Genomic DNA, 27,505 nt, shown 5'->3' on the forward strand with positions numbered 1-27,505 from the left:
CAGAGAATAACGACAGACGCCATTTTCTTACTTCTCCTGGGTTGCAGCAGCATTTTATTCTGATAAGAAACGTGTCTTACATCAGGTCACTGCACAGGACATCATCCAACACACAACAGACACACACAAACAGGAGTGAGGGTTGTCACGGAAACGGCGTGGAGCAGAAATTAGTAACTGCGCTCAGAAATAAGCTAACAGGGTTAAGAGGAGGCGGCGTGCTTTGCTTATCTGGAGTTTGACCTGCAGCATCTGAACGACCTTACGGTTAAACCTCCTCGAACGCTCACGCTATTGGTGGAAACGGAGGTGTAACCATGACGACGGGTGGACAGCGCAGAAAAATCCACTTGGACTGAATTTGTAAATCAAAGAGCCTCAGATGTTCTGCTTTTCAGAATAAAAGCATGGCAGCTGAAGCGTGGAAGAGTTTCCAAAATAAAACCCACTTTGTCACGGCTGAGGTGACATGAATCAGATCAGGAGCAGGAACTCGGCGACACGTTTCAGACTTCAAAAAGAAACAGGAAACAGAAAAAAGAAGGTGCAAACATTTTAAAACTTTTAAACGAGGAATTTTTAAAACGCAGATGAAAAACAGTGAAGAGGCGTTCACACGAATCCTGTCAGAAATCAATAAATACGCAGCTCAGTTTCAGCTATGATTGTCTCACAGAACCACACGATCGATCGTCGTTCAGATTCGATCGGTTCTTGCTTCTGGTTGATTCCCGTGATGACGAGAGTAATCTGATTCCTCGCCGTCTTTGTAACAGTCGTGAAGGTCAGGGAGTGACACGGGTGACGGAGCGTTTCTCGGTCTGTAGCGTCTGACTCGACTCATGTTAGCGACCTCGGGCCAAACTCCATTCAAAATTTGTCACATTTAGCGCTCCTTCGTTCCACTCGCTGGTTTAATGGGCAGAACCGTCGATGGAACAGAATTAAATCAATCAGATTTTCTGCTTTTAAGTCAAAGCTCACGAGATTTCAAACATTCTGGATCCAAAACCCCCCAAAAAACTTTATTCGTCTTTAAACGAACCTCTCGTGCAGCGTTCTTTGTTCTCGAGAAGTTTTAGCTCTCAGGCTGAACACCTGGACAGGTACGGACGTCTGAACGTCAGCGTGATTCTCGTTAAAGGAGAAATGAGTCAAACACACACACACACACACACACACACGCTGTAGAGAAAAATAAGCGTGTTGGATCACATGTGCAGTCACACTCTGCGCCTGCAGGCAGGAAGCAGAGGAGGAAGACGGCTGAGCTGGAGGAGGAAGGTCGGTCGTCAGTCGGTCTCGTTGAGGCTGCAGCGCCGCCTGAACTCCTGCCCTCGCTCGTGGATCCATTTGTTCGATACTGCAGGAAGAAAGAGTTTCATCAGAGCCTCGACAAACGCCACGAGTCTGAGCAGCGTGAAGGTTTCTCCGTCTTTCTCATCAAATCTGAAGCTTTTCATGAAGCTCAGTCAAGTTCGTTTCATCTGAAACATCAAACACCAAAAATCCTTCAGCAGTCACGTGAGCTGCTGCAAACACACCCAGAAAACATCCAATATTCATCAATCAACACAAACATTTAAAAATAAATCAACTCCAACATAACAACGAAGCTTTTAATGACCCAAAACAGTTTTATATAACTGACGGGAGTTTGGATTTGTTCTTTTATTTTACTTATTTTTAGAAAATAATTTTTAAAAGAAATTTTTTTATGTCAATCATCACCAGGCGTGAAAATCTGAAAGTATTTTTACTTGATGATGATTTTGTGTGTATTTATTGTTTTACTGTGCACGTGTGTGAATATGGCGCGATGACCTCACCCCACTTGTTTCCCAGCAGCACGGGGCAGGCGGCGTGTCGGGTCCGATAGTCTCCTTCTCCGCTTGGATACAGGTTGTACCAGAACACCGCCGTCCCCTGGAGAAACACGGTCACATGACGCGTCACATGACACTGCATCAGATTACTGAGAAGCGGCGCCCTCGTCTGCCCGCCTGTTTCTCAGTTTGGTTTATTAAACAGACTTGTTTCTGTGATGATGATGATGATGAAGAAAGTGAGTAGTTGAACCTTTTTGGGTTTCACAGCAGCTCCGATGTCAGTGAAGACGGTGGCGCCCCCTGCCTGCACGTCGGTCATCTGCAGCGGGAAGGAGGAAAGTGTGAGCGGCAGCAACACACACGCACACGCACACACACACACACACACACAGCAGCACTGACGTAAAGCAGCCACGTGGCGATCCGGTTGCCCGTGCCCAGCTCCTCGAATGCGTCCGGTTCGTCTTTCTGAAACAGGAAGTGCACGGCGGTCAGAGTAATGAAAATTCATTCACTCATTTCAAAAAACTGAACTTTGTTAAAAGTTACAAATAAATAAATCTACAATACAAATACACAGATTGGATCTATTTAGTTGATTTTAATGAAATGTGTCCAACATGGATCCATATCTGTTATTGATCGTTTTCCGTCTTTCAGCAGAAATAAAATGCTGACAGAAACAGATTCTCATGTATCTGGTTTTATTTACCCGTCCGAAGTCGAAGTGCGGCTCGTACTGTCCCCCCAGGCCGTAGTTAGCCACCTGCATCAAACACAGCGCTTAAAACATCAGAGGCGCCAGACGGTTAGCGGCGTTTGAACTCAGGTGAGGCGTTACCTGCAGGTCCTCGGCCGTCTTCACGTTCAGCCCCGTGACGTCCTCGATCAGCTGGTTGATTTTGTCCACCACGGGATGCTCGTACGCTCCGAGCCAGGCGCTGAGAGGACAGAGAAGACACAGAGTCACCGCCGAGGTCACGAAAACAGCACAAACCGGCGCACGGCGAGGAGACGGCAACGAGGAGGGCGGGGAAACAACAGACAGTTTCTAAAGCAGCTCCTCTATGAAAAAAACGACATTTACAGAGCTTCACCGCTGACGTTTGTGTCATTACAGCCAGCTGAACGTTAGAAAAGCATGAAGGAGGAGACTCCGCCCCCGAGACGGTGGTGACCACAGGCTGTAAATAAAGATGGACGCCCCAAAAACATTTATATCGTGACTTCAATAAAAGCTGAAGCGAAGTCACAAATTTACTGCGGAGGAAAAAAACTCGCACGCTCACTGATGGATCCAGGAGTTCACACGCGGCTTTACAAGTCGGCTTGTGATTGGTCGCTTGTGACAAAGCCGTCCGGAGCGCTGCACGTGCGGCGTCCATCGTTACGAACAGCCTGCGCTCCGCCCGGGCCTGAAGCGAGTGACGTCCTGCTCTTACCTCTTGGAGACTCGGTAATGGGCCGTGGTCAGTTTGCCTGTGTGAGGGTCATGCACCGTGGCACGTCTGAGCTACTCCCAATTATAGGTTAATGCAGAGAGACAGAGAGAGGACAGAGAGAGGGCGGTCACTATCCACACGCTGCAGTCAGGGAGGCAGCACGAGCTTCAAACGCCACATAAGGCCACTTCATTAGGTACACGTGAAGCCCTGATCTGCTTTGGCGAGTTAAAGAGCGCCGAGTCCAACCCAGAGCCAACAAGGTACCTAATGAAGAGGACATGGAGTGCACGTGGTCAACCTTCAGGATGTTTGACAAGCTGCTTTAGCTCCTCCCTCCTTCAGACAACTTTCCTCTGATTGGCTGCCCCTCACAAACAGAAGGTTATGGGATCGATATTCTGCCATAATTGAAACTGAAAATAATCTCAGTTGATGTTTCACTTATGAAGTCACTACACCAGCATCATACACAAAACACGCAGTAACATTGCAGTACCTGCAGTAGTTTTACAGTAACTACTGTAGAGAGTATTTCCGTGAAGCTGACGCACTGACAGGTCAACAGACTGTCTGACTTCAGAACTTTATTTTGAAACGTTTGCAGACTCTTGTTATTTTACGTAACAATGTGCAGGTAACAGTGAGAAGCACAGGTATGAGACAAGAATCCTCCTGCTGCCTCCACGAAAACGTTAAAGCGACATCGAGAGTCTTAAATGTTTGACTTCCTGTCCCCGAACGAGCAAAGAAAACAAGCCGAGGCTCGAATCCCAGCGAGAGCAGAGCCTGAAAGAAGACGCTCAAAGTAGCTGTTCCTGCAGCGTTACAGGACCTTCTGATATCTCCTCTGATGTGGCCTTTTACACCTGCCCAGGTGGGACTGATTGAGCTGATGACAGTTACAGCTGTCTCTCTGTGCTGCAGCGCCCCCTGGTGGGAGGACAGCGGTAAAACAGCTGCTCATGAACATCTGCTTTATTATTATTAACCATTTCTCAGCAGCAACAACGTGAAACTACAAGTTTATGGAGATGTTTCAGAGCTTACAGCCCATCATGGACGTTTAAACGTTTCTTTCAAGCTGAATGTGTGAAAACTGGATTTTATAAAACTGAAGTCTTTTATGTTTCAGACTGTTGGGGGGCGTCAGCTGTGATGATCGGAGGCTGGAAGTCTGTAATAATAATGCCGATTCTTCTGGGACGTTTAAATGAGAATTCCACTTTGGAGGAAGGAACATTTTAATTATTCGTTTGTTTGAAGCGACTCGTTGCCTTTTCTGCTCTCACCGGGACGGCCGCCATCACAGAGGGGGGAGGACAGGGTGGTGTTGGGGGCAGAGAGGTGAGGTCCACCCCGCGGACGCCGCCTCCTGCCCCAGCAGCTCTTACCTCTTACTGATGCGGTAGTGGGCCGTCTCCAGCACGCCGGTGACGGGGTTAGAGATGGTGGCTCGACGGAGCTGTGGAGCCAATCGGCCAACAGTTACAGGCAGACACAGAGCGACGCCCGGAGCACCGACTAACGCCGACCGACACCGACGGAGGAGCCACACCACACAGCCGCACAACCTCGTGATCCTCTCCACCCACCGCCCGCCCGTCACCTTTCTTCCTCGGTCACTGACGAGGCTCAAACTACAGTTTTGTTTTTGATGTGTTTGAAAAACAAACGAAATTTTTTACTTTAAATAATTTTTTTGTTTTCATGCAAATATTTTTTTCTGGCTTTAAATTAATTGTTTCAGTTTTAGACGTTTGATCCTGATTTTGTGGGCGTGTATCAAGAGGTAGGGGCGGGGCATAGATTAATGATTGACAGCACCCGTGTCACGGGGTTACAAGTTAAAAATGAGCAGTTGCCAGCTGACAGGACGCCGCCGGCCAACAGGAAGCAGTTTGTGATGATGGATGTTTGAACGCTGCACTGAGGTGTGAACGGGGATTCGTTCTAATTTCAATATAATATATTTCATTTCTCTACAGAGCTCATCGCGGCTTAACGACCTAGCAGCCAATCAGATAACAGCATTCACTGTTGCCGAGGTAAATTTTGTGCATCCACACGATTGACCTGAGTTTCTGGGTGTTTGAGCTGAAAGTGCTCGCGCTGCTCTTCTTTGCTGTAAACCGTGAACCGAACATCAACACGACCGATCGGCAGTCGAGCAGCGAGCCGACGTAACCACGAGCAGACGTAACCGCGAGCCGACGTAACCGCGAGCAGACGTAACCACGAGCCGACGTAACCGCGAGCAGACGTAACCACGAGCCGACGTAACCGCGAGCAGACGTAACCGCGAGCCGACAGTCAGCCACAAAAACGAAAACTGACAGTTTAGAGTCGCGGCGACACATCAGGCAGCAGTCATGTTCTCATCATGACTCTTGTCCAGTTTTTAACATCCCGACTGCTCTCGATTAGTTTTCCGACACTTCTGCGAGTTTCTTCTTCGAGGTCATTTCCTCTCCATCCTTTGATAAGCTCCACCTATTGGACTCTGTTGGGTCAGGTTGGCGGGGGAAGTAATAATAAACATGTTTTCATAAAAATTTTAATATACAGCGACTTAACGGGGAGCAATATTTCTGAATACTGATATTTAGCCCCGCCCCTTGCGTTGGTAAAGCACTAATGGCGTCCGACCTGGGATAAGCTCTGCAGCAGCGCGTGAGATAAAGATGCTCGGACTCACCCTGGGCTTGGCCAGCTCTTTCACCTTCTCCATGTCTTTCTCTGACACGATGTTGTGGTAGCGCACGATGTGCGGGCTGTCCCACTCGTCCTCCTGCTGCACCGGGCCAATCACGTACCGCGGGTGCCGGTTGTTGTCATAGTAGCGGCAGAAGAGGCGGCTCTGCCTGCGGGGAGTCTGACAGGAAGCAGAGGTTGAAGTGACGCCGATAAACGACTCTCAGAGGTGCGCTTGTTTCGCTCGCCTCACCAGCTTGATGCCTTGGCCGCGACACAGCTGCTCGTACTTCTTCCTCTCAGGCAGGTAGTCGTCTTTGCTCTCCCTCCTCTGCCTCACCTTGCTTTCCTCCTCCTTCTCCTCCACCTTCTCCACCTTCTTCTGTTTGGCCAGCTGGTACTCAAAGTATTTCAGGTTCCCGTTGGCTCGCTGGTGTGTCGGATCTAACGGGCAGAAAAACAACTTCAGGTGAGCGAGATCAACAAATCTGCACACAAGCTCTGAAGATGTGAGAAGCAGCCTTGGACTCTCTGGAAACTCAGCGTTGCTCCTTTTTCTAACTCTTTAAAACAACAGCAGCACGTTTGCTGACTGAACTGCCCGTCTGCAGGTACTAACCCAGGTCCAGCAGCCTCCTGGTGAACTCCAGCGCTCTCTCCAGCTCCCCCTGCTGGTACACGGAGTAGCTCAGGTAGTCGAGGACGGTGACGGCGTCCACGGCGCGGGACGTCTCGCCCTGGTCCAGCTGCCTCAGGGCCTGAGCCATCCACAGCTCGGTGTGGTAGTAATCCGCCTCCGAGTACACCACCTTCCCGAGGTCGTAGCAGTCATCCACGGTCAGAGTGCTCCAGGCGGAGGAGGTGGAGGACGATCCTGAGGAGACGAGAGAGAGCAGGAGCATTTACAACTTATGTTCCTGTTATTAAAGCGCGAGCTGGAAGGTTGAATCGTGTAAATGACTTTCAGACACACGACCGAGAGCTCAGAAACATTTGTGGTCCTTTTCCTCCTGAGCGCCGTCTTCTCTAAACTCGGACTGAAGAGCCCGCTCTGCCCTGTAAAGCAGAGCAGGTCCCGGTTCACAGACCTGGGAGCTCTCCGGTGGAGATGGCGTTGGTGTCCAGCTGGTAGGTGTCCTGCAGTCTCATCAGAGCTTTGGCCGCGCCGGTCTGGTCGTCGTCGTTGGGGAAGTACTGCCTCTGGATGGTGAGGTTGGAGATGAACACTGAAACACCACAGAAGAAGAAGAAGGAGGACAATGAAAACAAGGAAAAAAGATTCTGTGTCCTAACGTCCAACAGCTGATTTCTGCGTCGCACCATCAGACACGTCGGTGAGCACCAGGCTCTCCAGCTCCCCCCACTCCGTGTTCAGCCTCTTCATCAGCTTGAAGGCGTTCACCGGGTGACCCAGGAAGCCTTCGGGGTCCTGAGTGGCAGCTGCCGAGAGGACGTCCAGTTTGTCTGCCCACCTGAACACACACACGGCACAGGTAAGAGTGTGTCGCAGATCATGACAGCAATGTAAACCTAGTTAGCTGCCCCCCCCCCAACAAACTTGAGATTCTGTTCCAGGATAACAGGAGGCGGAGCGTTTAACGGCGAGCAGCGACACTCACTTTTTGATCTGCTCCAGTTTGCTCTCCTCCGCTCGGATGTAGTCCTTCAGGGAGGTGACCAGGTCCTTCTCCGTGAACAGCAGGTCCGTCATGTGACCTGTGACAAAGAACAAATTAGCGCTCACACACGCGCTCAGCAGGACTCCACGCTACGATACAGAGCGGCCAAACTCACCGATGGAGGTGAAGAAGTCGTGAGCTGAGCAAGAAGTGAAGACGAGGAAGTGGATTAACCACCACCCACAGAGCGCCATCGTACCTGCACACACGGGCAGAAACCAGGCGTCAGTGCTGACATCACACCAACGCCAGACGTTGAAGCGTTACAGGTACTGATACTGAAGTCAGAGCGCTCAGCACACTCACAACAACCACAAGCACACAAAAACATCAAGACACGCCCACACGCACGCTCTGTCTCCCGTCACAGGTTGAAGCAGTGACGTGTCTGAAGCTGAAACGTGGCGTCGGTGCTGCTGAGGGGGAAGCCGTCATCCTGGGCCTGTGAGTGACACTGAAGCGGAGCCAGGAGAGGACAAAGAAGAGTCCTGACCTCGTGCTGAAGAGCATGAAACACACCAGAGCTGTGACCACACACACACACACTCTCTGGCCCAGTGACAGGAAGTCCCAAACCAGACAGCCAAGAAACCAGACGCCACTTCCTGTGACTGGACACTTCTGCTTAAAGAGCTCCATCTGCCCTTCTGCGCCTCTCAACAGGTCAAAGTTCACCTGGAGGGCACTGCAGCTGGGGCCAAAGATCACCAGAAAGTCTCTGGAAGGTGAGGGTGAGACCCTGAACGAGGCAGAAGCAGCTTTGCATGATTCACTCACAGTCAGCCTTCTTTGACTGAGTCTCAGCTCACTGAACACCTGACACACCTGCAGCGGTGCAGCTTTGTGACGTCACACAGGTCCCAGAGTGTGGAAGGCTGTGGTAAACGGAGTGTTTGGAGCAGCTCTGAGACAGTACGTGACCGGAAGTGAGGCCGGTCACGCCACTTTTATGACCACACAAACCCACCAAAGCCCCCTTTACTGTGACTCACCTGTGCTGGGCTCACCTGTGCGCAGTCTCGCTGGCAGACAGACTGTCTCTGTTCAGGTCAGAGTAAAGAGTCGGAACCGTAGAAGTTTCTGGATAACCGGAACCGTCACCTCTGTCAGCTTCCGGTGAGGACCGAGGGTTTCTGCTCTCACCGAGTTTGTGCCCGAGAACAGCTTCAGCTTCAGCGCAGACTCGTCTCAGCGATCCTCACAGCCAGGCTGGCAACACAAACCTCCTCCTCTTCCTCTGACGACGTCACCGCGGCTCTGCCCCGCCCCCTGCTGGACCGGAGGCGCCCTGCGTCAGATTTTCATCTGCAAATTACTGCGTGATGACGTCAGAGCCACCAGCGCGTTCATCTGCATTTACTAATACTAATATAACGCCTAAAGAATTCTCAATAGTGTTCGATGCCATCCCATCTGGTCTGTCCATGTTACACAGATGCTCCCACAGTGCTCCACTACAGGTCACTCCCCCGGATGTGTTACATTCTTCTCTTGGCAATGTTTGCTTTTCCTCTCATAAGTCTATAAATACCAAAATAAGATCTCTCTTTCAGGATGCAATGGTCTCTGTTCCATCAGCCATATTTTATTCGGCCAATTTTGTAACAGATATTGAATGGAAAAAAGTTTGGACTTTACCACAAAGGTGTTTCTTAACAAACAAAATTAAAGAGATTTCCTTTAAGTTGATTCATAAGTTTTACCCTACCAAACAATATTTGTCCAAATTTATGGCTGAAATTTATGAAGCGCCTTGAGGCGACTTTTGTTGTGATTTGGCGCTATATAAATAAAATTGAATTGAATTGAATTGAAATAAATGTAAATTGTACCTTCTGTCAAGAGCAACCTGAAACAGTTTCTCATCTGTTTTGGTCATGTAAGTAAATTTACATGTAAATTCTGGAAGGATTTAAACAAGTTTATTACTGACTCTGTTCTCCCTAATCTTCAACTATACTATAAGGATGTTATCTTTTGGCTATTATACTTTTAAAGACAAGGACAATGATGCTTTCTTCTTTATAAATCTGGTTTTATTTTTTGGCAAAATTTCATATACACAAAAGCAAAGTCCTCGGCAGAAAGCCTGAACTTGTACAATATATAAGGACAATCTCCTCATCAAAAAACACGAAGGCTCTCAAGACTGTTAGCAGTTTCAGTCGGTTACAGATGTTAACTTGATTTTGGCTCTTGCAAACTTTGTTTATTTATGTTCCCCTTAATTTATTTTATTTTTTGTACTCACTTTTGTCTCACTGTCCTTGTCCCTCTTTCTGTTCTTCATTGTACTACCACAATGTTATCTTTTATGTGATCCCTGTTTTACTTGACTGTATGTCTAAAATGTGATAAGTAAAGTTAAAAATAAATAAATAAATGTACTAATACTAATTATTCCTCTGTGACGTCAGACATGCACGTGATTATAATCACGGAAACCAAGAACAACATCGTAGAGATACAAACCAAAACACAGCAGCACAACCAGCAAACACACAAAGACGAGCAGACAAAATGAAACATGATCAGTGAGAGATGAAGAGTGAGCACAACAGATCCAACATTAACACAATCAGAAACGCACAAATTCACCATAAACTGTGAGGCAACAACATGGCACAAAGTACCAAGACTGGATGAAAACAACGAGACAAAACCAGAAAGAAGCGTGCAACAACACAGACACACAGCTTCCAAACTCAGAGAACATCGTTTTAATGTCACAACAAAAACAAAACACGTGAAGCAGGAAGTGCACGCTGTGACGTGGACAACTTTATTGAAACACTGACGGTTAACAGTCACCTCCTGAGCGCGTGCTGCAGGGGTCAGCTTCATCATCACCATCATCATCTTCAGCTTCATATCAAACAGGCGTATTTACAACACGTACAAATATCGCACACAAAAAGTTTGTGTGTCTGAAGAAGAATGATGTGCAAAAGCACAGCTTCAAGGTGCTTCTATGTACAGGTGAGGAAACATTTAACCTCAGCGCTGAGGTGGAAATGTGGCGCAGGAAGTGTCAAAGGTCACGGTTTCAGTTCATCTTATGAACATGAATCAGAGGCTGTGTCCCAATTCAGGGTCTGCACGCTTGAAGTACGCGCACTACGCGTACTACGTACGGTGCGTACTATAAGTACGAGAAGTGCGGAAGTGAGAGGCTTGTGAAATGGGACGGTATACGCTTCGTCGCGCTGTTCAGGTTGCCTAGCAACCATGATACTAACCGCGAGACACGTTACATACAGCTTTGTTTGACAGAAATGAAGGAGAAAAATGTTTTGTTGGTCATTCATTTTTGTCATGACATCACTTTGATTAGTTGAGTATCTGAGGCTGAGACCACAGGACTGTAAAACATGATTGTTAGGCTTCATGTCTGTGCTGAACAGTCATTTAAGAAGAATTATTATTATTATTCATTTAAGAGTAGTTAGTAAATAACAATTAGCTGATGTTGTTTATGAGACTAAAGTCATCTCACTGTGGTAATGTAAATATAATATGGCCAATATTATAGTATTGTCAGATTGATATATATATATATATATATATATATATATATATATATATATATATATATAAATAAAACACCCAGCACGCCCCTGCGGGCGGTTTATCCTTCAAGCTCGGGTCCTCTACCAGAGGCCTGGGAGCTTGAGGGTCCTGCGCAGTATCTTAGCTGTTCCCAGGACTGCGCTCTTCTGGACAGAGATCTCCGATGTTGTTCCCGGGATCTGCTGGAGCCACTCGCCTAGCTTGGGAGTCACCGCACCTAGTGCTCCGATTACCACGGGGACCACCGTTACCTTCACCCTCCACATCCTCTCGAGCTCTTCTCTGAGCCCTTGGTATTTCTCCAGCTTCTCGTGTTCCTTCTTCCTGATATTGCTGTCATTCGGAACCGCTACATCGATCACTATGGCCGTCTGCTTCTGTTTGTCTACCACCACTATGTCCGGTTGGTTAGCCACCACCATTTTGTCCGTCTGTATCTGGAAGTCCCACAGGATCTTAGCTCGGTCATTCTCCACCACCCTTGGGGGCATCTCCCATTTTGACCTCGGGACTTCCAGGTTATACTCGGCACAGATGTTCCTGTACACTATGCCGGCCACTTGGTTGTGGCGTTCCATGTATGCCTTGCCTGCTAGCATCTTGCACCCTGCTGTTATGTGCTGGATTGTCTCTGGGGCATCTTTACACAGCCTGCACCTGGGGTCTTGCCTGGTGTGATAGACCCCAGCCTCTATGGATCTTGTGCTCAGAGCTTGTTCTTGTGCTGCCATGATTAGTGCCTCTGTGCTGTCTTTCAGTCCAGCTTTGTCCAGCCACTGGTAGGATTTCTGGATATCAGCCACCTCCTCTATCTGCCGGTGGTACATACCGTGCAGGGGCCTGTCCTTCCATGATGGTTCCTCGTCTCCCTCCTCTTTCTTGGGTTTCTGCTGCCTGAGGTATTCACTGAGCACGCTGTCAGTTGGGGCCATCTTCCCAATGTATTCTTGGATGTTTGTTGTCTCATCCTGGACTGTGGTGCTGACACTCACCAGTCCCCGGCCCCCTTCCTTCCGCTTAGCGTACAGCCTCAGGGTGCTGGACTTGGGGTGAAACCCTCCATGCATGGTAAGGAGCTTTCTTGTCTTGATGTCAGTGGCTTCTATCTCCTCCTTTGGCCAGCCTATTACCCCAGCAGGGTACCTGATCACGGGTAGGGCGTACGTGTTGATGGCCCGGATCTTGTTCTTACCATTCAGCTGACTCCTCAGGACTTGCCTGACCCTCTGCAGGTACTTGGTGGTTGCAGCTTTTCTAGCGGCCTCTTCATGGTTCCCATTTGCCTGCGGGATCCCCAAGTACTTGTAACTGTCCTCTATGTCTGCAATGTTGCCTTCTGGTAGTTCAATCCCCTCAGTTCTGACTACCTTCCCTCTCTTTGATACCATCCGACTACACTTCTCCAGTCCGAACGACATTCCAATGTCATTGCTGTATAGCCTGGTAGTGTGGATCAGTGAATCGATGTCTCGTTCACTCTTGGCATACAGCTTGATGTCATCCATGTACAGGAGGTGGCTGACAACTGCTCCGTTCCGTAGTCGGTATCCGTAGCCAGTCTTGTTAATGATCTCACTGAGGGGGTTCAGGCCTATGCAGAACAGCAGTGGGGACAGAGCATCTCCTTGGTAGATCCCGCACTTGATGGTGACTTGTGCTATGGGCTTGGAGTTGGCCTCTAGTGTTGTACGCCACATCCCCATTGAGTTCCTGATGAAGGCTCTTAGGGTCCCATTGATCTTGTACAATTCTAGGCATTCCAGTATCCAGCTGTGGGGCATTGAGTCATAGGCCTTCTTGTAATCAATCCAGGCAGTGCACAGGTTGGTCAGTCTGGTCTTGCAGTCTCGGCTGATTGTTCTGTCTACCAGTAGCTGGTGTTTTGCGCTTCTGGTATTCTTGCCAATTCCTTTCTGTGTCCCGCAGAAAGGAATGGGTCATGTATTGACCCATGTGCCTGTTCATCTTAGCCGATATGATGCCTGACAGGAGCTTCCATGTAGTACTGAGGTAGGTTATTGGTCGGTAGTTGGAGGGGACCGCTCCCTTCTTGGGGTCCTTGGGGATCAGGACCGTCCGGCCTTCGGTTAGCCATTCCGGGTGTCTCTCGTTAACTAGCAGCTGGTTCATTTGTGCTGCCAGACGCTCGTGGAGTGCAGTCAGCTTCTTTAGCCAGTAGGTGTGAACCATGTCGGGCCCTGGTGCTGTCCAACTCTTCATACTGGAGACCCTTTCTTGGATATCTGCCACTGTGATGGTTACTGGACCCTGTTCAGGGAGGTCGCTGTGGTCTGCCCTCAGATCCTCTAGCCACTGAGCATTGCCGTTATGGGTTGCGTTCAGTACTTTTGACAGTTCACTCTTCGGCCGCTCCATCTTATTAGGGAACTTCCACATACATAAATGTCAATTTCAAAACTCAACCCCATCATTTAATTTGTTTTTGATTGAAATTGAATATTACTTAAACTCTCTTAAATTAACTTCCAATAAAAAAGGTTTATCATTGATTGAAATTCATTCAGAAATGTTTAACGAATGAGCTGTCACAACTTTCAAGTACAAAGTTATGAAGTCTGTCACATTCCCCCCTTTTGTTTCTTTTTTCCTTTATTTATTTCTCCTTCTTATTTCATTGTGCTGTATATTGTTACTCTTATTTGCCTTGTATGTCTACTGTACAAACTGAACTGGAATGACTGTTCGCTTTATAATTTCAATAAAGTTTGGGAAAAAAAAAAAACCTCTTCGCCGCTCCCTTCTGCCGTATTTTGCGGCAAAATTATCCACACCCACCGCCGCGCTATGAATTGTGGGATATATGGGACCACAAAGCGTGCACCGGACCACGCTTGATATTTGGGGAAATCGACGGCGCATTTGAAGTATGCATTTGAAGTACACTTCGAATTGGGACAGCCGTCGTCGCGTGGCGGTGACGTAACCGCACTTAAAATGCGTACTTCAAGCGTGCAGACCCTGAATTGGGACACAGCCAGAGGCTCCGAAGAATTCCAAGAATAAAGTCCCAGAGTGGAAAACTGTCACACCTGCAGATCAAATCACATAACGAAGAAGAGTCCGGGCAAAAAACCACATCTGAACGATTCAAGAAGGAAATCTGAATCTTACAAATCTGACTGGAAGTTTTTTTTTTATTATAAAATCTGTAAATAAAAAAAAAAAAGTCTCTTTCAAAAGTAAAAAAAGTACCAAAGTAACAAAAACCAGAAGAAAGCCAGAAGAATAAATCAGCGTCTGCAGCTCTGATTGGCTGCTGAGAACGCGCGTTTTCTGAGCATCGAGCAGCTTTACGTCACACTTTCAGACTTGGGGCTGACGTGCTCCGAGGATTTTTCCTGACACTGTCGTTTTCCAACCATGTGATGTCACCTCACCTATGACTGGACGCCTGCAGCTCACAGGTGGCAAAGCAAACGTCACCAACGGGAAGTCTGAAGCTCGGTTCAGGTCCTGGTGAGGAATTCTTCATTTCTAACCGCCATCTTCAAATGTTCGAGCAGGCGGTGCCTTAACTGTCGTTAGGAGATTTTACAGCTGTTTCTGCAACTCTGAGTCGACGGGCTGAGGGGCGGCGCCCGGATCAGTTTGGGCTTTTTCAGCAGCGCCCCCCCAGTCCTCTTGGTGGCGCCGTAGTGGGCGCTGGCGGTGACGGAATAGGAGCGTCCGTGCATCATGCGAGCGTTGAGGCCGTTGGCCATAGAGAAGGACTTCAGGTGAGACTTCAGAGCCAGTGGGAGGGGCAACTTGTCGACCAGGTGGACCGGCGTGCAGGAAACGATGGAGCGACAGCAGAGGTCCTGCAGACTGAGCACTGACACACACAGAGAACCAATCAGATTACAGCGCTCACAGAGAAGAACCAATCAAAACAGGGAATCATTATAAATTTATTGTATTTCATGAAAAAACACTTTATCAATAAAGTTATAAAACTTTAGGAAACAAATTGAAATATTGAATATGGAATCATGTATTTGTACAATAACATATGTTTGGATACATTTCCTAATATTTTAGGACTAAAGTCATAAAAATTTAGGAATAAAGTTGTAAAATATTCCAAGAACATTAATTTAGCAATAAATGAATAAGATTATGAAAAACATATTTCAGCAACAAAGTGAAAATGTTGTATTAATAAAGTGACAAATAAAAATAAAGTTGGAATATTTCAGGAATAAAAAGTGTTTTTTCAGGAAAGAGTGAAAGCAGAACGATGTTTTTGTGAATGACGTCTGATTTTATCCTCAGTGAGGCGGAGCCTCCAGCAGAGGGCAGCGCAGAGCTGAACGTCCCATTTTAAAGCTGCATCACAGACCTGCAGGGGGCGGAGCTAATGGCACACCTTTACTGGGCCTCCACAGGCGCTCCATGCCGTGTCTCATCAGCACGATTCGGGCGAGCTCCGTGAACGACTCGGTGATATTGAAGTTGCATAGCGGGCTGACCTCGAAAAAGGTGACGCCCAGTTTCTCTGCGTACACCTGCGCCTGCTCCGTGGTCACTTGACGCTTGTAGGCCAGGTGCAGACGGTTGCCAACGAGGATCTTAGGAACTCCTGGGGCATGCTGGGTAAACGGGGAACAGAAAGGAAAGGGGGATGTGGGTCTTTAAGCACACTCAGTGTTACAGGTGTGTCAGGTGGGGGGAGGCAGCTTAAAGTTAAGGGAAACTTTTGAAGTACAGCAACCTAAAGAGGCACTGCCTCAGCAGGCGTGGGCGCCGTTTTGACTCAGTCAGAGTTTGTGACATCACCGGTCAGCTGTTAGATAACAGGAGAGCGATGGAGAGAGAGCTGACTGCACACACACACGATCGATGGCTCACCTCGTCGATCTCTTTGATCCACCTGTCGATGCCATCAAACGACCAGCGGTTGGTGATGTCATACACCAGGATGACCCCCTGAAAACAAACAAACTCACACTCTCATCAGCGTGTTTACAGCCTCTACAGATAATCTCACCGTCATTACATCACCTGTTTAAATGAACGCTTAAAGGCTGCATCGCTGGGGGCGTGGCCTCTTTGACTGACAGGTGTGAGCGCCCTGCTCTCGGGCCAGCGGGCCGTTACCTGCTCGCCGTGACTGAAACTACAGATTCAAGATCAACTTTTAGCCTTGCCGTGGCAACAGTGACACCGTTTCCATGGTTACATGTCCTCTAATAGCCCTGATGAGCGACTACAACAGAACAGCTTCATTCAGGGAAACGTGTTTTCTCACACTTCCTGCCACCGCCTGCTGCCAGAGTCACATGGCTCCATGTCCAATCAGGGAGCAGCACTCACAGCTGGTCAGCATCAGCATCTTCAGCCTCGAAACCCCCAAAGCGTGTCTAACACGGTGCTTCAGAGCACGTTTGAAACTAAAAACCAGTTTAAAACTAAAAATGTTATTTGTTCGGAAAATAAGATGAACTCATGTTGATCATTCTGATGATAGAACCGTTACTGCTTTACAGCAGCCCAGGGGTTCGTTTACATTCAGTGAAGGTCAAAGGTCATTAGGAGAATGGAGAACTCACCCCCAGGTTCAGTGAGCGCCCCCCTGTGTTTGTCTGCAGCAGTGCACTCGGTGCTCACCTGTGCTCCTCTGGAATAGGATCGGAATATGGTGCAGAACCGGCCCTGCCCCGACGTGTCCCTGAAACAACACAGACCAGGAGAGGTTAAAGGTCACCGTGGCGACGCTCACGCCTCCAAACAAACATTACTCAGAGTCTTAACTAATGACTGTGAAGCTGAAGGTCAGACTGGGATGAGCTCTCCCGTTGTCCAGCCTTAATGGGAAAGAAAAAACAAACTCCCAGCTTTACTTTGGAGAGCCGTCTCACGGGGCCGACTTCAGCTGCCTGAACGTGAAAAAGGTCCAAACACAGGAAGCCGAGCACAGAGCCAGTGGTGTGGACTTTGGTCTCGACCCTCTCAGACCGGTGACAGTGTGCGTCCTGGTTTTAAGGGTTCTGTCATGAAGTCGTGGACAGATTAGGATTGAAGTGTTCCCGAGGCTCTGGAGGAAGTGTGCACAGACATGGTGGGCTGGGTTCTCCCCTCACTCTTATTGTGAAAGGTCAGTGCTTCCTTCAGTTCAGGTAGAGTCGTGGTTTCTTTCTGTTGTTGTGTTTGACTGGATTCAGAGACTCGAAGCTGCCCAGTGTCTCAAACTCCTGTTAAAAACCTGCTTTTTTAAGCACACAGTCGTATTTACTGCTGATTTCAGCTGAGGCTGTTTTAATTGTGCACCTGCTTCACATTTTCCTACAAGATTTAAGACATGAAAGGTGGCTCAAGACTTTTGCACAGCAGCGTCCTGACTGTGGTGATGAACATGTGCACAGATGCTTGTCTCCGCCTCCTCCTGCAAGCGTAGCGCGCTCTGTGGGTTTGTTGTTCCTGTCCACAGTAAGAAACGCGAGTGTGTCTGAGCACCACAGCAGGGGTTTGCTTGGCTCATGAGCACGCGGGCGGGGAAAAGATGGCCGCCAGTTATCAAAGTCAGAGCGGCAGATCCAGACAGGATCATCACACACACACACACAGCGTCGCATCCTCTTAAACATCAAAGCGGCAGACTGAACATGTGACGGCGCCTCGGCTGAAACACGTTTCTACAAACACGAGCGAGTTTGTGCAGAGCAGCAAACCGTCATCACAGAAACAAACTGAGTAGATTTACTCGAGTACAGCTCCGCTGATTTCATCCAATGACATCTTTTATGCCAAAGTAAAAGCATCAGTGCTGCAGATGCTCTTATGATGGCATCATCATCCTGGACTGGTCCTTCAAAATAAAAGTCCTGGTCACTTCCAGGTTAGTTTGTGTGACGTGTCCAGCAGGGCGGGTCACACGCATCTTGTGTGGTTACGCTTTTACGGTGTTCGCCCTCTGATGACGACATCCTGTCAGCTGCAGCATCAAAGGAGGTTTTGAATCAGACCTGCTGTCAGTGTCACATTAAGGCTTTTAATCATCATAAGTTATTTTCTTTCCACTTTTATCCACCACACACCGCTCAGGCTGTGCTGTCAGCTGCATTCCTCTCAGTTTCTTTGGACATAAAACTGAAACGTTAAACTAAAACTGAAGGAATATTTTCACTGAGTGAAGCGAGCCTTTAACACCCGTCAGGCTGAAGCTGGATGAAGCTCAGTACCTGAAAAAGCTTTTTATTGGGTAAACGGGCCTCACATGCCTCCTGTATATTTTGGTTGTCCTCTGCTTTCTTTCCACACAGACTGATAACATGAGACGTAGGCAGCCGTGTGAACGACGGCGTGTTCGTACCAGAGCTGCAGCTTCACTCTTCTCCCGTCCAGGAGGATGGTGGTCGTCTTGTAGTCGATTCCTGAAAAACAGCAGAAGGAAAGATTCAGATCAAACCAACGAGCAGCAGTTTTAGATCCAACGTGCCAAACATCTCAAACATGCATCACAAACAGTGGCGGTCCGAGCCTGTTTGGCGCCCTGGGCCCAGCAAATGGGCATCAGAAAACCGATCAGTGCCTATGCCATCCCCAATATGCGCTGGCATGACGTCGCAGCAGCATGAGTACGAGCAATTTTTTTTTTCCCGCAGATGCCCGTGATGCCGCCCCGGGCAACCGCCTGTGTTGCCTGTATCAAAAACCTCTACTGATCACAAATAACATCAAATCAGAAAAGAATGACTTTGACTGTGATGAATGAATTTGTGAGGGCCAGCCAATCAGAACAAACAAAGGCACAGTATTAGAAGGAATCGTCAATCATGCAAAGCACTGCAGCAGGTCTGAGCAGATACAGCGGTTCATGAGGAGTTCACGTCCATGGCTTTATGTTGCTAAACCACGTTGTTCAGTTTAGGCTGTAAAAACAGTTTGCTCTGAATAAGGACTTGCTCAGCTTTAGTTAGTAACTACATTTAATTAAAGGGTTATTCGTGAAACCCTCATATATTCATGAACACTTTCACCAGAGCCCTGCAGCTGCCCAAATCCAGGTGTGATGCTGGGTATTCAGAGCGTCCTGTGCAGGTGTGTGGTTTCTCTCCAGCTTGTTACTGGTTAGCCACTAATATCAGGCGACTCTCACAGGGGACAAAAGCAGAAAGCAGCTCGTCTCTTCTGTAACTGTAATTATTATTAGCTTCCTGAAAATAACCACAGCGCACTTTGACGCGTCGACACACGCGGCACACGCTCACCGTCACGTATGTCACGGGAAAGCTGCTGGGTGCAGGAAGCAGGGCTGGACTGGGACAAAAAAATCGGACCGGCCCACCAGGTATTATAGGAAAAACCATAAAGCCTTTGAATGAAAACACTGTTGTGACAGTGATGTACAGTCTTGTTGGTATATGCATGATTCCTATACATTTTACATCATACTAAAAACTTTGGTTGTAAGATTCAGATAATTATTTATTAAAAGCGAAACATTTTAAATGAGAATAAGAAAGTATGTCTTTGTGCCCCCCTCTCCCTGTTAATGCCCTACCTGCCCCCGTGGCAAAGCTTTGCTAGACCCGCCCCTGCACAGTTACCAGCTGTCAGATACTTAGAAAAGGATCCTGGTGTTATTTGTCTCTCAGAAACAGTTCATAACTTCCCTTCAATTCAGCTGATACTAGAAACTAATATTAAATAAATTCTAACAACAGCTGATCAAGCTTAAACGTGCTGCTGTTGTTTAGCGCGACATCCGCTGGTTTCTTCTTTCTGGCGCAAAGTGGACGATAAACAAACAAGAGAGCCGATCAGCTGATCACTGATCAGTTTCATGATTGAAGTAGCAACAGGAGAGAGAGGGGAGAGGATGAGAGGAGAAGAGGCACGGTTGGCAGCTACTAACTAACCTTATGAATAAAATAAAGTTCACTATCAGTAACATCATAGCACCACCCAGCTGTATAGAAACTCCGTCATGCTAGCTAGTAGCAGTACGAGTTATTGTAACTGACTGTAAAAAGTCAGCACAACGAAAATAAACTAAACTTGGTTCATATCTGACCCAGATAGACTGCAGCTCATAACTTCTTACCTGGAGTTCAGTTCACCGCCTCGGGTCTCTGCTCCTCCTGCCTCCCCTTCCCCTCATCCACCTGCTGGCCTCTGTGGAAGCTCCGCCACAGCCACCAGCAAACAACTGAGTTGTTTTTACACATCTGCCAGCATCTGGCCAATCCACCACCTCTCATTGTTTATACCGTTACAAAAATCAAAATCAAAAATCACCATGGCCCACAGGCAAATGCCTGTATGCCTGATGGCCAGTCCAGCTATGGCAGGAAATAGGAGATTCCGGGGGATGATGCTGCCCTAAGCCCAGTACTACTATGATAGAGTGCTGATGCTAGTGGGACGGCCTTCTGTGGTCCTCCATCAATGACCTAAGATGGTTCCAGTGTCACTTTGACACAGTTTACAGTATATGTGCTTAACTATTAATGACACAAACGACTGGTGTGATATGACTCCGTCTCTCTGACCCAACACTGACAACAGGATTAACTTTGACCATTTTTGCCTCTTTTGTGGGGCAGCAGCTTCACCTACACCCACATGTAGACCACAACTGCTTCCTCGTAGTGACAGCTACACGCACAAAGATGTGGAGCGAGCTCTTGGAGCAGCTTCAGCAGAGGCTGATTGCACGGCGTCTACCAGCACTGAAACGAAACTGCTCTGACTAAAACAAAATGAGCTTTACATTTCACGTGTACTTGTTAAGATTTGAATCTTAAGTCATTTTTTTATTCATTTACTAGTTTTGACTAGTAAAAGCATAAAAGCAAAAACAGACAATACTAAATTATGAATACTGATTCCTGTGTCCATGCAGGTTGAATCCCAGCCAATCCCTGCACAGAAATGTCCAAAGATGAGTTAATAATTCTAAGAATTCAACTGCTCAACGAACAGAAAGAGGGCTCCCTGATAACTGACTATAAATTAATAATGTGCTATTAGCAAAGAACAAACAGTGAAAGCCAGCTCCTCGTATCGAACACGTATATGAAAATATCTGCGGGAGAATATCCTGAGAGAACAAGACGTGATATAACGTAGGAGTTATTCTGGGAGACGTAAGCCCCACCGACACACGCTGTGTCCAAGTTATTGCACACACACACTCTGGTGTGCATGATGCATGAAGGGAAAGTGGAGTTACATAACAGGCTAAAACAGAAAGGTCTGCTGACAGATGTCTAAACAGCAGAGCGCTGGGAAACGTAGCTGCTGCAGGGTGACAATAAGAGCTCCATGATTCAGTTTAAACACCAGCAGGCCCGAGTGCACGAAACAAGATTCCTTTATTCAAATCTGCACAAATTGATTCATCTTTGTTCTTTCAGTGTGACACAATAACTCCTAAGTACAGGAGGCGTTACTGAGACTTGTCTACAAGAGTGTGAGTCAACTGATTTCACAAAGTTCTGTGTTTTTATTGTATAAACAAATAAATAAGAAGAATAAAACAAACATTGAAATCAAACAAAGCAAACTAACAGTAAACAGTTTCCAACAATAACAAATAAACTGGATTAGAAATAAAATTAAATTTAAAAATATAAAACTGCAAAACTCTGATTAGCGGTTGTTTGTAGCTTAGCCACACTACAGTTAAAACAGCCTTGTAGTGCACAAAAATAATAAGCAGCTTCTTATCTTACATTAGCTTCATGTCCTGCTCTCAGATATTAGCCACGCTAACACTACGATACAGAAAATCATCTTTTTATGTTGCTCTAGCTTCATTTACTGCTGTTAGCCTATTTAAGGTTTACCTTGTCTAAGCTAATGTCACATTAGCACGCTATCTGATAGCTTTGTGTCCCATTAACTAAGAATTGATAACTTAGCCACATTAGCATTGTGTTAGCTTCACAGTAGGGGTGGGTTTTGATGATCGATTCATCGATTAAAATCGATCCTGGCTTGGATAACGTGATATCGATTCATTAAAATCCTGAATCGATTTTTTAATATAAATTTATTTTGCCCGAAACGCCAGAATCTCAGGTTAAACCTCACAAAATTTCAACAATCACCAAACAGCTAAAACAGTAAATGAGAGCAGGAACACGGCTTCTGCACAAAGACGTGAACACAAAGCGCCGACGCATCAGAATCAGTGAGATGTGACTTTCTCACCGACGGCACGGACACGGTCGCTGATTCTGATGTGTCGGCGGGTCGAGCTTTGTGTTCACGCCCTTTTTGCGCTGATTCTAAAGCTGCAGGTTTTATCTCTCTCCAAACAATATTGACCGAACCAGCAGCAAAAGAAGATCCAAACTACGCTTCACACAAACATGAACTCACTCTGACTTTTGCTGTTTTGCTTCCACCAGGATAAAATCACACTTCATGCACAGCTCTCTCTCTCTCTCTCTCTCTCTCTCTCTCTCTCTCTCTCTCTGTTTTCTGCATTATTCGCTTGCTTGTTACGCACCAGTCTACTGTTGTTTACAGGCTGTCAGCCGCTGTTTTTTTCCTTTTACTTACTTCCGAAAAGAAAACCTAACTTCTGCCGTTCAATACTGAACAAATGTAAACTTTTTAAAATTATACAAAATGCAAAACGCTGTGTCTGTAATAAAACCGCTGTTACGTCAGAGGTGATGTTCATATGTTGATTAATGGTTTTCTTTCGTTTTTGATGTACTGCAGAATATTTTTATAAAATCCAGAACAGGAAAATCAACTTCATGTTTTTCTGTTTTATCCTCAGTTACTTTGACACAAAGGCCTCGCTGTGATGCTCACACCTTTGATAAAGTCTCAAAAGTGTCAGCTTCCTTTTTATAGATACAAAAATATGTAAATGTACTGATCTGAATTATAATATTGCTGACTGTCTGAGGCAAAATTTCCCAGATTTAAATCGAATCGATTCGGGACTTTGTGAATTGGAATCGAATCGATTCTAGAAATCAGTGACGATATCCAGCCCTACTTCACAGCCTGATGTTGGCCCTTCTTGTGTTAGCTCTGTGTTATAATTGAGTCTGAATAATAAAACAGGCAGTATTATGGTACAGATTACCCCTCTTTAAGTTTTCTTGTAACACCTGGGCGAGCAGCCACACGGATCATTTTATCAGACTGTTAGTAACTCTGTTTGGGAACTGAGGGGAGATTTGGACTCACAGATGGTTAATGATGTCAGAGGTTCTGCCGTGCTGCTGCGTTTTGTTTCAAACAGAAATATGACCACTTACATCTTTGTGTGCCATCTGTAAAGAAGTCCTCACAATCAGTTCAAACCCAAACAAACACATCACCTCTAACAGTATTCTTCATGCATAGTGAAGGTCGGCCTATCTGTAAGAGCCGGTTCACACTGGAGGAATGAGTCAGCCTCTCCTGGCAGCACCAGCAGCATCATTATACCCCCACCGAGCAGCTCGCAGCAGCACCACCACAACCACACAAACACTCTCACAGTGCACATTTGGAGTAGATGGGAGAGTGGAGTGTTTTTGTGGAGTTACACAACACTCAGAAGGATGTTATAAAAGAGCCGATCGTGGCATTCAGACCGTAAACAAGCGCTTGGCCCGTCTTCGCGTGTCTCATTTGGGAGTAATTATCAACGGCTCATAAAAGCACAGAGAATAAACTAGCAAGCTGTTTGTGTGCATTTTTCCGAGCTCGCGTCAATGCTAATCAAGGCTTCCCCATGTGGTCTGGCTCAGCTTTGCACTGCAGCCAGCTCTTCTCTGGACTCGGCAGGAGAGCAAAGCCCCCTCCTGGACCTGAGAGCCAGAAATCGTCCCACAGTTTCACCACAGCTATGTCTGTGTGCCGTCATGCCTCCCGTTAGAGGAGATGACCCAGAAACAGCAGAAGCCTGCGGTTTTCCATCAGCCTGAAACCGTCCTCACACCAAGGAAAACCCAGAAACGGCACGACTCGAGGCCTCTGCTGATGTCGCTGCTACTGATTAATCCACCCAACGGTCATCACGTCTGAGAGACCAAAGACAAAAAATTACTAAACAAAAACTGATTTCTGTTCATCAGCAGTGTCACAGCTGAGGTTCATCAAACATTCAGATCAACATGTCCAACGTAGTTCCTCCAGAAAACCACAGACCTCTAGTTTTCCTGTTACTGTATCAATGAACACTTTATCCTACAGTTTCCACAGTTTCTCAGAACCCAGGATGTGTGTTCAAAACCAGTTTACTGCATGAAAGGACAAGGGCCCAACAGTATGGTGCAAACTGCGCCCAGTACAGAGGCAGCTGCATTATAGTGCTAACATCTGCACAGGTAGCATGCTAACACTTAGCTAGCCAAGAACCCAGACTGATGGTAAAGCTGGGTGTATGCAGACCCCGGCCCAGCAGCCAGAGCCTGAACATCAACGGGTAACAAACTGATGAGCAGTCAGCCTGCAGCCTGTTCCTACCAGTTCAGAATCACCGTGGTGACCACTCCAAAGTGTCTTTGTGCTGGTTTCCATCTTTGCTTTTTGTTCATCCCTGAACAATAAAAGAAAGAGCGTACCTGTGTCCTCATGAGGACTGTGTTTCAGGACAATTTACGGAGTAATGAGAAAGCAATGGAAAAAAACCTTTCTTCAGCGTAATTAAGTAACGCAGCACATCACTTTTAAGCAAAGTAATGAGTAATGTGTAATGGATTACTTTTTTGAGTAATGATTTTGCTCCATATTGTAATTCTTTGCTTCAGAATAGTTCAGAATAATCCTTCATCTCATACGGAGACAGCTGGCTGCCCCTCACAACAGAAGGTTTAAATAGCAAGTGGGCGGGGCTTCTGTGCCTGAGATTGACCATATAAGGATATAACCTCCCTATGACATCATACAAAGCCAACACCATAAAAAAACTGGTGTAAACTGAGTGTTTAGATCTGAGCTTTGGTCTCATAGTGATTAATGAACATAGGCTGAGCTGATTATTGTCACTGGGACAGCAGATAGATGTCATTTCACTGTTAGGAGACACAAATATTACTGATGGCGTAGCTGTGTGGAATATTTTAAAAACAGGATAATTGGATAAAACTTACTACAGATTTTTATACATTTTCTATTTTTTGAATTTACTTCTTTCACTTCAGAATTAGACATGAGAGTACAGCCTTCCTTCCTCCAGGATGATTCAGAGACCATGTGGGTGTTTTTCTGCATCCACAAAGCATGGCACTGGCCTGTCATCTGTGACCTTTGACCTCCTCACTGCAGGCTGTGGCTGGTGATGTCAGCAGACCTTTTTATGTGCAGGGGAGATTTTTTGGCGTGTGAGGACTCATCTCCTGAGCCAGCAGACTGTTCTCTGCTGGTAAATCGTTTTCTGTCCAAGTATAAAACATGAAAACACGTCTGCTGTAAACAGGTGAGTAACATCACCTGCTGCTGCTGCACGTCACGTCTGACCACGGTGGAGCTCAGATCATCTATGAAACTGTCCTAAAAGCTCAGTTTGGACTTTTCTGCAGAGAGATGACAGCCGTGTGCAGGATGTTACATATTTAAATATGAAATCAGTTTTTATGACAGCAGGTTGAGCATGTGGTCATGTGACTCGTGAGCACAGTGTGTTACATCGTGTGTCAGCGCGTGAACTTGGAGAGCTTCAACTCCTGTCACCCTCCTGCAGGCCGAGCATGAGTCATGAGCAGCTGCCTGCCAGCGCCACACACAGACACACACAGACGTACACACACACACACAGACACACAGACACACACACACACACACACACAGACGTACACACACACACACACACGCACACAGACACACACACACACACACACACAGACGTACACACACACACACACACACACACACACACACACACACACCATGGCAACACGGCTTCAATATTACAAACTAAAACGGTGTGTGGAGCTTCTAATGCTTCCCAGAACAAAGCAACACTTCACTGCAGTTCCTCTGACGTCCACAGGGGGCAGGCTCTAAAACCAGCCAATCACCACTGTTGAGTGACATCACAGTGATTATGTCCAGTTTTTATACGCAGTGGATCCAAACCATCAGTTAGTTGGATGGTGTCTGCTCACCAGAGAACAATGCATATCTTAACAACTATGGCTCTTATTTTGAAAGAGTAAAACTTGTGAACCAGTTAAAATGCTTTCAATAATAAAATACACTCAGCTGTTTATTAAAGTAAACGTGAATACATTTATTTATTTTTAAGAATAAACTTGTGAACTTATTTCACAAAAACAGCTTTTTCTTGTAAACTTTAATCACTAACTTTCATTTTTCAACTCAGAATAAAATCTTTTCATAAGGACTAATAATAACTAATAATAACATAATTCTTTTCTTTTCATAAAGCTTTGATGTCAGAGAGGCTGCTGTGGACTGGAGCTCTGATGGAGGCGCTTAAAGTTTGAGTGAACATGAAGTCAGACTCCTGATGGAGGACTCGGTGTCAGCAGCCTCCACAGAGATCACCGGACAGCTGACCCTACTCCCCCCACTCACCCATGTTGTAGCCGTACGGGGACTCGGTGGCTCCGTCCTGCAGGCTGGCCAGGATCTCGCCCTTCCCCACGTCGCTGTCGCCCACCAGCAGGAACTTGAGCAGAAAGTCGTAGGCGCGCGCCGGGCTGCTTCTGTGGCTCATGCTCGCGGCGGGTGACGGCTGTGGTGTCCCATCCTGAGATGAGAGCAGGCTTACACCTCTTCCCCCCGCACTCAGACTGGAGCGTGTTCAGGAGCTGCTCGGAGCGCGTCCAGCTGTGCCATCGGCGCGCTTTTACGCACGACAGTAAAAATCCTCTGCAGGTTCAGGTCCAGGTCTGCTCCCGGACTGAGGAGCAACTCATGGATCTCTGGCCTCCCCCCTCCCTGCTCCAGCTGAGGAGGTGAGGGAGGGTGTTTATCTCGGTTCGATTGGGTAATCGTTCGAGTTGCTAGGGCAACCTTGAGTCAGGATTGGACGTTGGAGACGTCCATCAGCGAGCGGGACAAGCTGTGCGTTTGGCTCACTAAGTGACGTCAAGCTGAACAGAAATAGAAAAGGCAACAATTTCCTGTTTGGATTGAGAAAATAAAAGCATGACAGCGGCTGGGCGGAAGAGATGCTTTACACAGGAGCAGTCTAGAGATGAGCCTTCGGACAGACAGCAGTCCGGGTTTGATGAGGCTGATGTTCAGATCAACAAGTGCAGCACTCGGAGCAGACTGAGGTTACATTTGCAGGAGATATTTCATGATGTCCATCTGCGTCTCTCTGAGTTTTGTGAAGCAGTGACTGTTGGAAATGTCTTAATGC

At 47.0% G+C, this 27,505-nt stretch overlaps 2 protein-coding genes and 1 long non-coding RNA gene across 5 annotated transcripts; 1 reads left to right on the forward strand and 2 right to left on the reverse strand.

Annotated features, from left to right (window-relative positions):
* Positions 1–15: 15 nt before the first annotated feature.
* LOC147324149 (prolyl 4-hydroxylase subunit alpha-1-like) lies at positions 16–10,210 on the reverse strand. 3 transcript variants are annotated; one of them, XM_086304681.1, is made up of 15 exons: positions 8,652–10,210; positions 7,760–7,843; positions 7,585–7,681; positions 7,286–7,437; positions 7,054–7,191; positions 6,585–6,839; positions 6,219–6,409; positions 5,970–6,146; positions 3,272–3,342; positions 2,671–2,770; positions 2,542–2,595; positions 2,232–2,297; positions 2,080–2,148; positions 1,830–1,926; positions 16–1,363 (listed from the first exon to the last, which is right to left on the reverse strand). In XM_086304681.1, the coding sequence occupies exons 2-15, from the start codon at positions 7,836–7,838 to the stop codon at positions 1,293–1,295; spliced, it is 1,617 nt and encodes a 538-aa protein (XP_086160807.1). In that variant the 5' UTR covers positions 7,839–7,843; positions 8,652–10,210; the 3' UTR covers positions 16–1,292. The 3 variants fall into 3 exon arrangements, with proteins under 3 accessions (XP_086160807.1, XP_086160805.1, XP_086160806.1); XM_086304679.1 differs by having other exon boundaries at positions 8,637–10,210; XM_086304680.1 differs by lacking the exon at positions 3,272–3,342 and adding an exon at positions 4,666–4,736 and having other exon boundaries at positions 8,637–10,210.
* On the forward strand, positions 3,542–10,062 carry LOC147324150 (uncharacterized). The gene is made up of 3 exons (XR_015130813.1): positions 3,542–7,458; positions 7,541–7,913; positions 8,015–10,062. It is a non-coding gene; the product is annotated as an uncharacterized LOC147324150 (long non-coding RNA).
* Positions 10,211–13,012: 2,802 nt separating the features above from the next.
* Positions 13,013–27,084, reverse strand: rab40b (RAB40B, member RAS oncogene family). The gene is made up of 6 exons (XM_086304683.1): positions 26,713–27,084; positions 18,527–18,587; positions 16,825–16,885; positions 16,066–16,143; positions 15,584–15,806; positions 13,013–15,049 (listed from the first exon to the last, which is right to left on the reverse strand). Exons 1-6 carry the CDS (start codon positions 26,852–26,854, stop codon positions 14,757–14,759), a joined length of 858 nt encoding a protein of 285 aa, XP_086160809.1. The 5' UTR covers positions 26,855–27,084; the 3' UTR covers positions 13,013–14,756.
* Positions 27,085–27,505: the final 421 nt, after the last annotated feature.

The sequence above is a fragment of the Aulonocara sp. 'chitande type north' Nkhata Bay genome, linkage group LG8 (assembly GCF_057382095.1).
Source record: "Aulonocara sp. 'chitande type north' Nkhata Bay isolate Kocher_YH1m ecotype deep benthic linkage group LG8, A_spYH_male_GT1.1, whole genome shotgun sequence".
NCBI classification, from domain to species: Eukaryota; Metazoa; Chordata; class Actinopteri; order Cichliformes; family Cichlidae; genus Aulonocara; species Aulonocara sp. 'chitande type north' Nkhata Bay.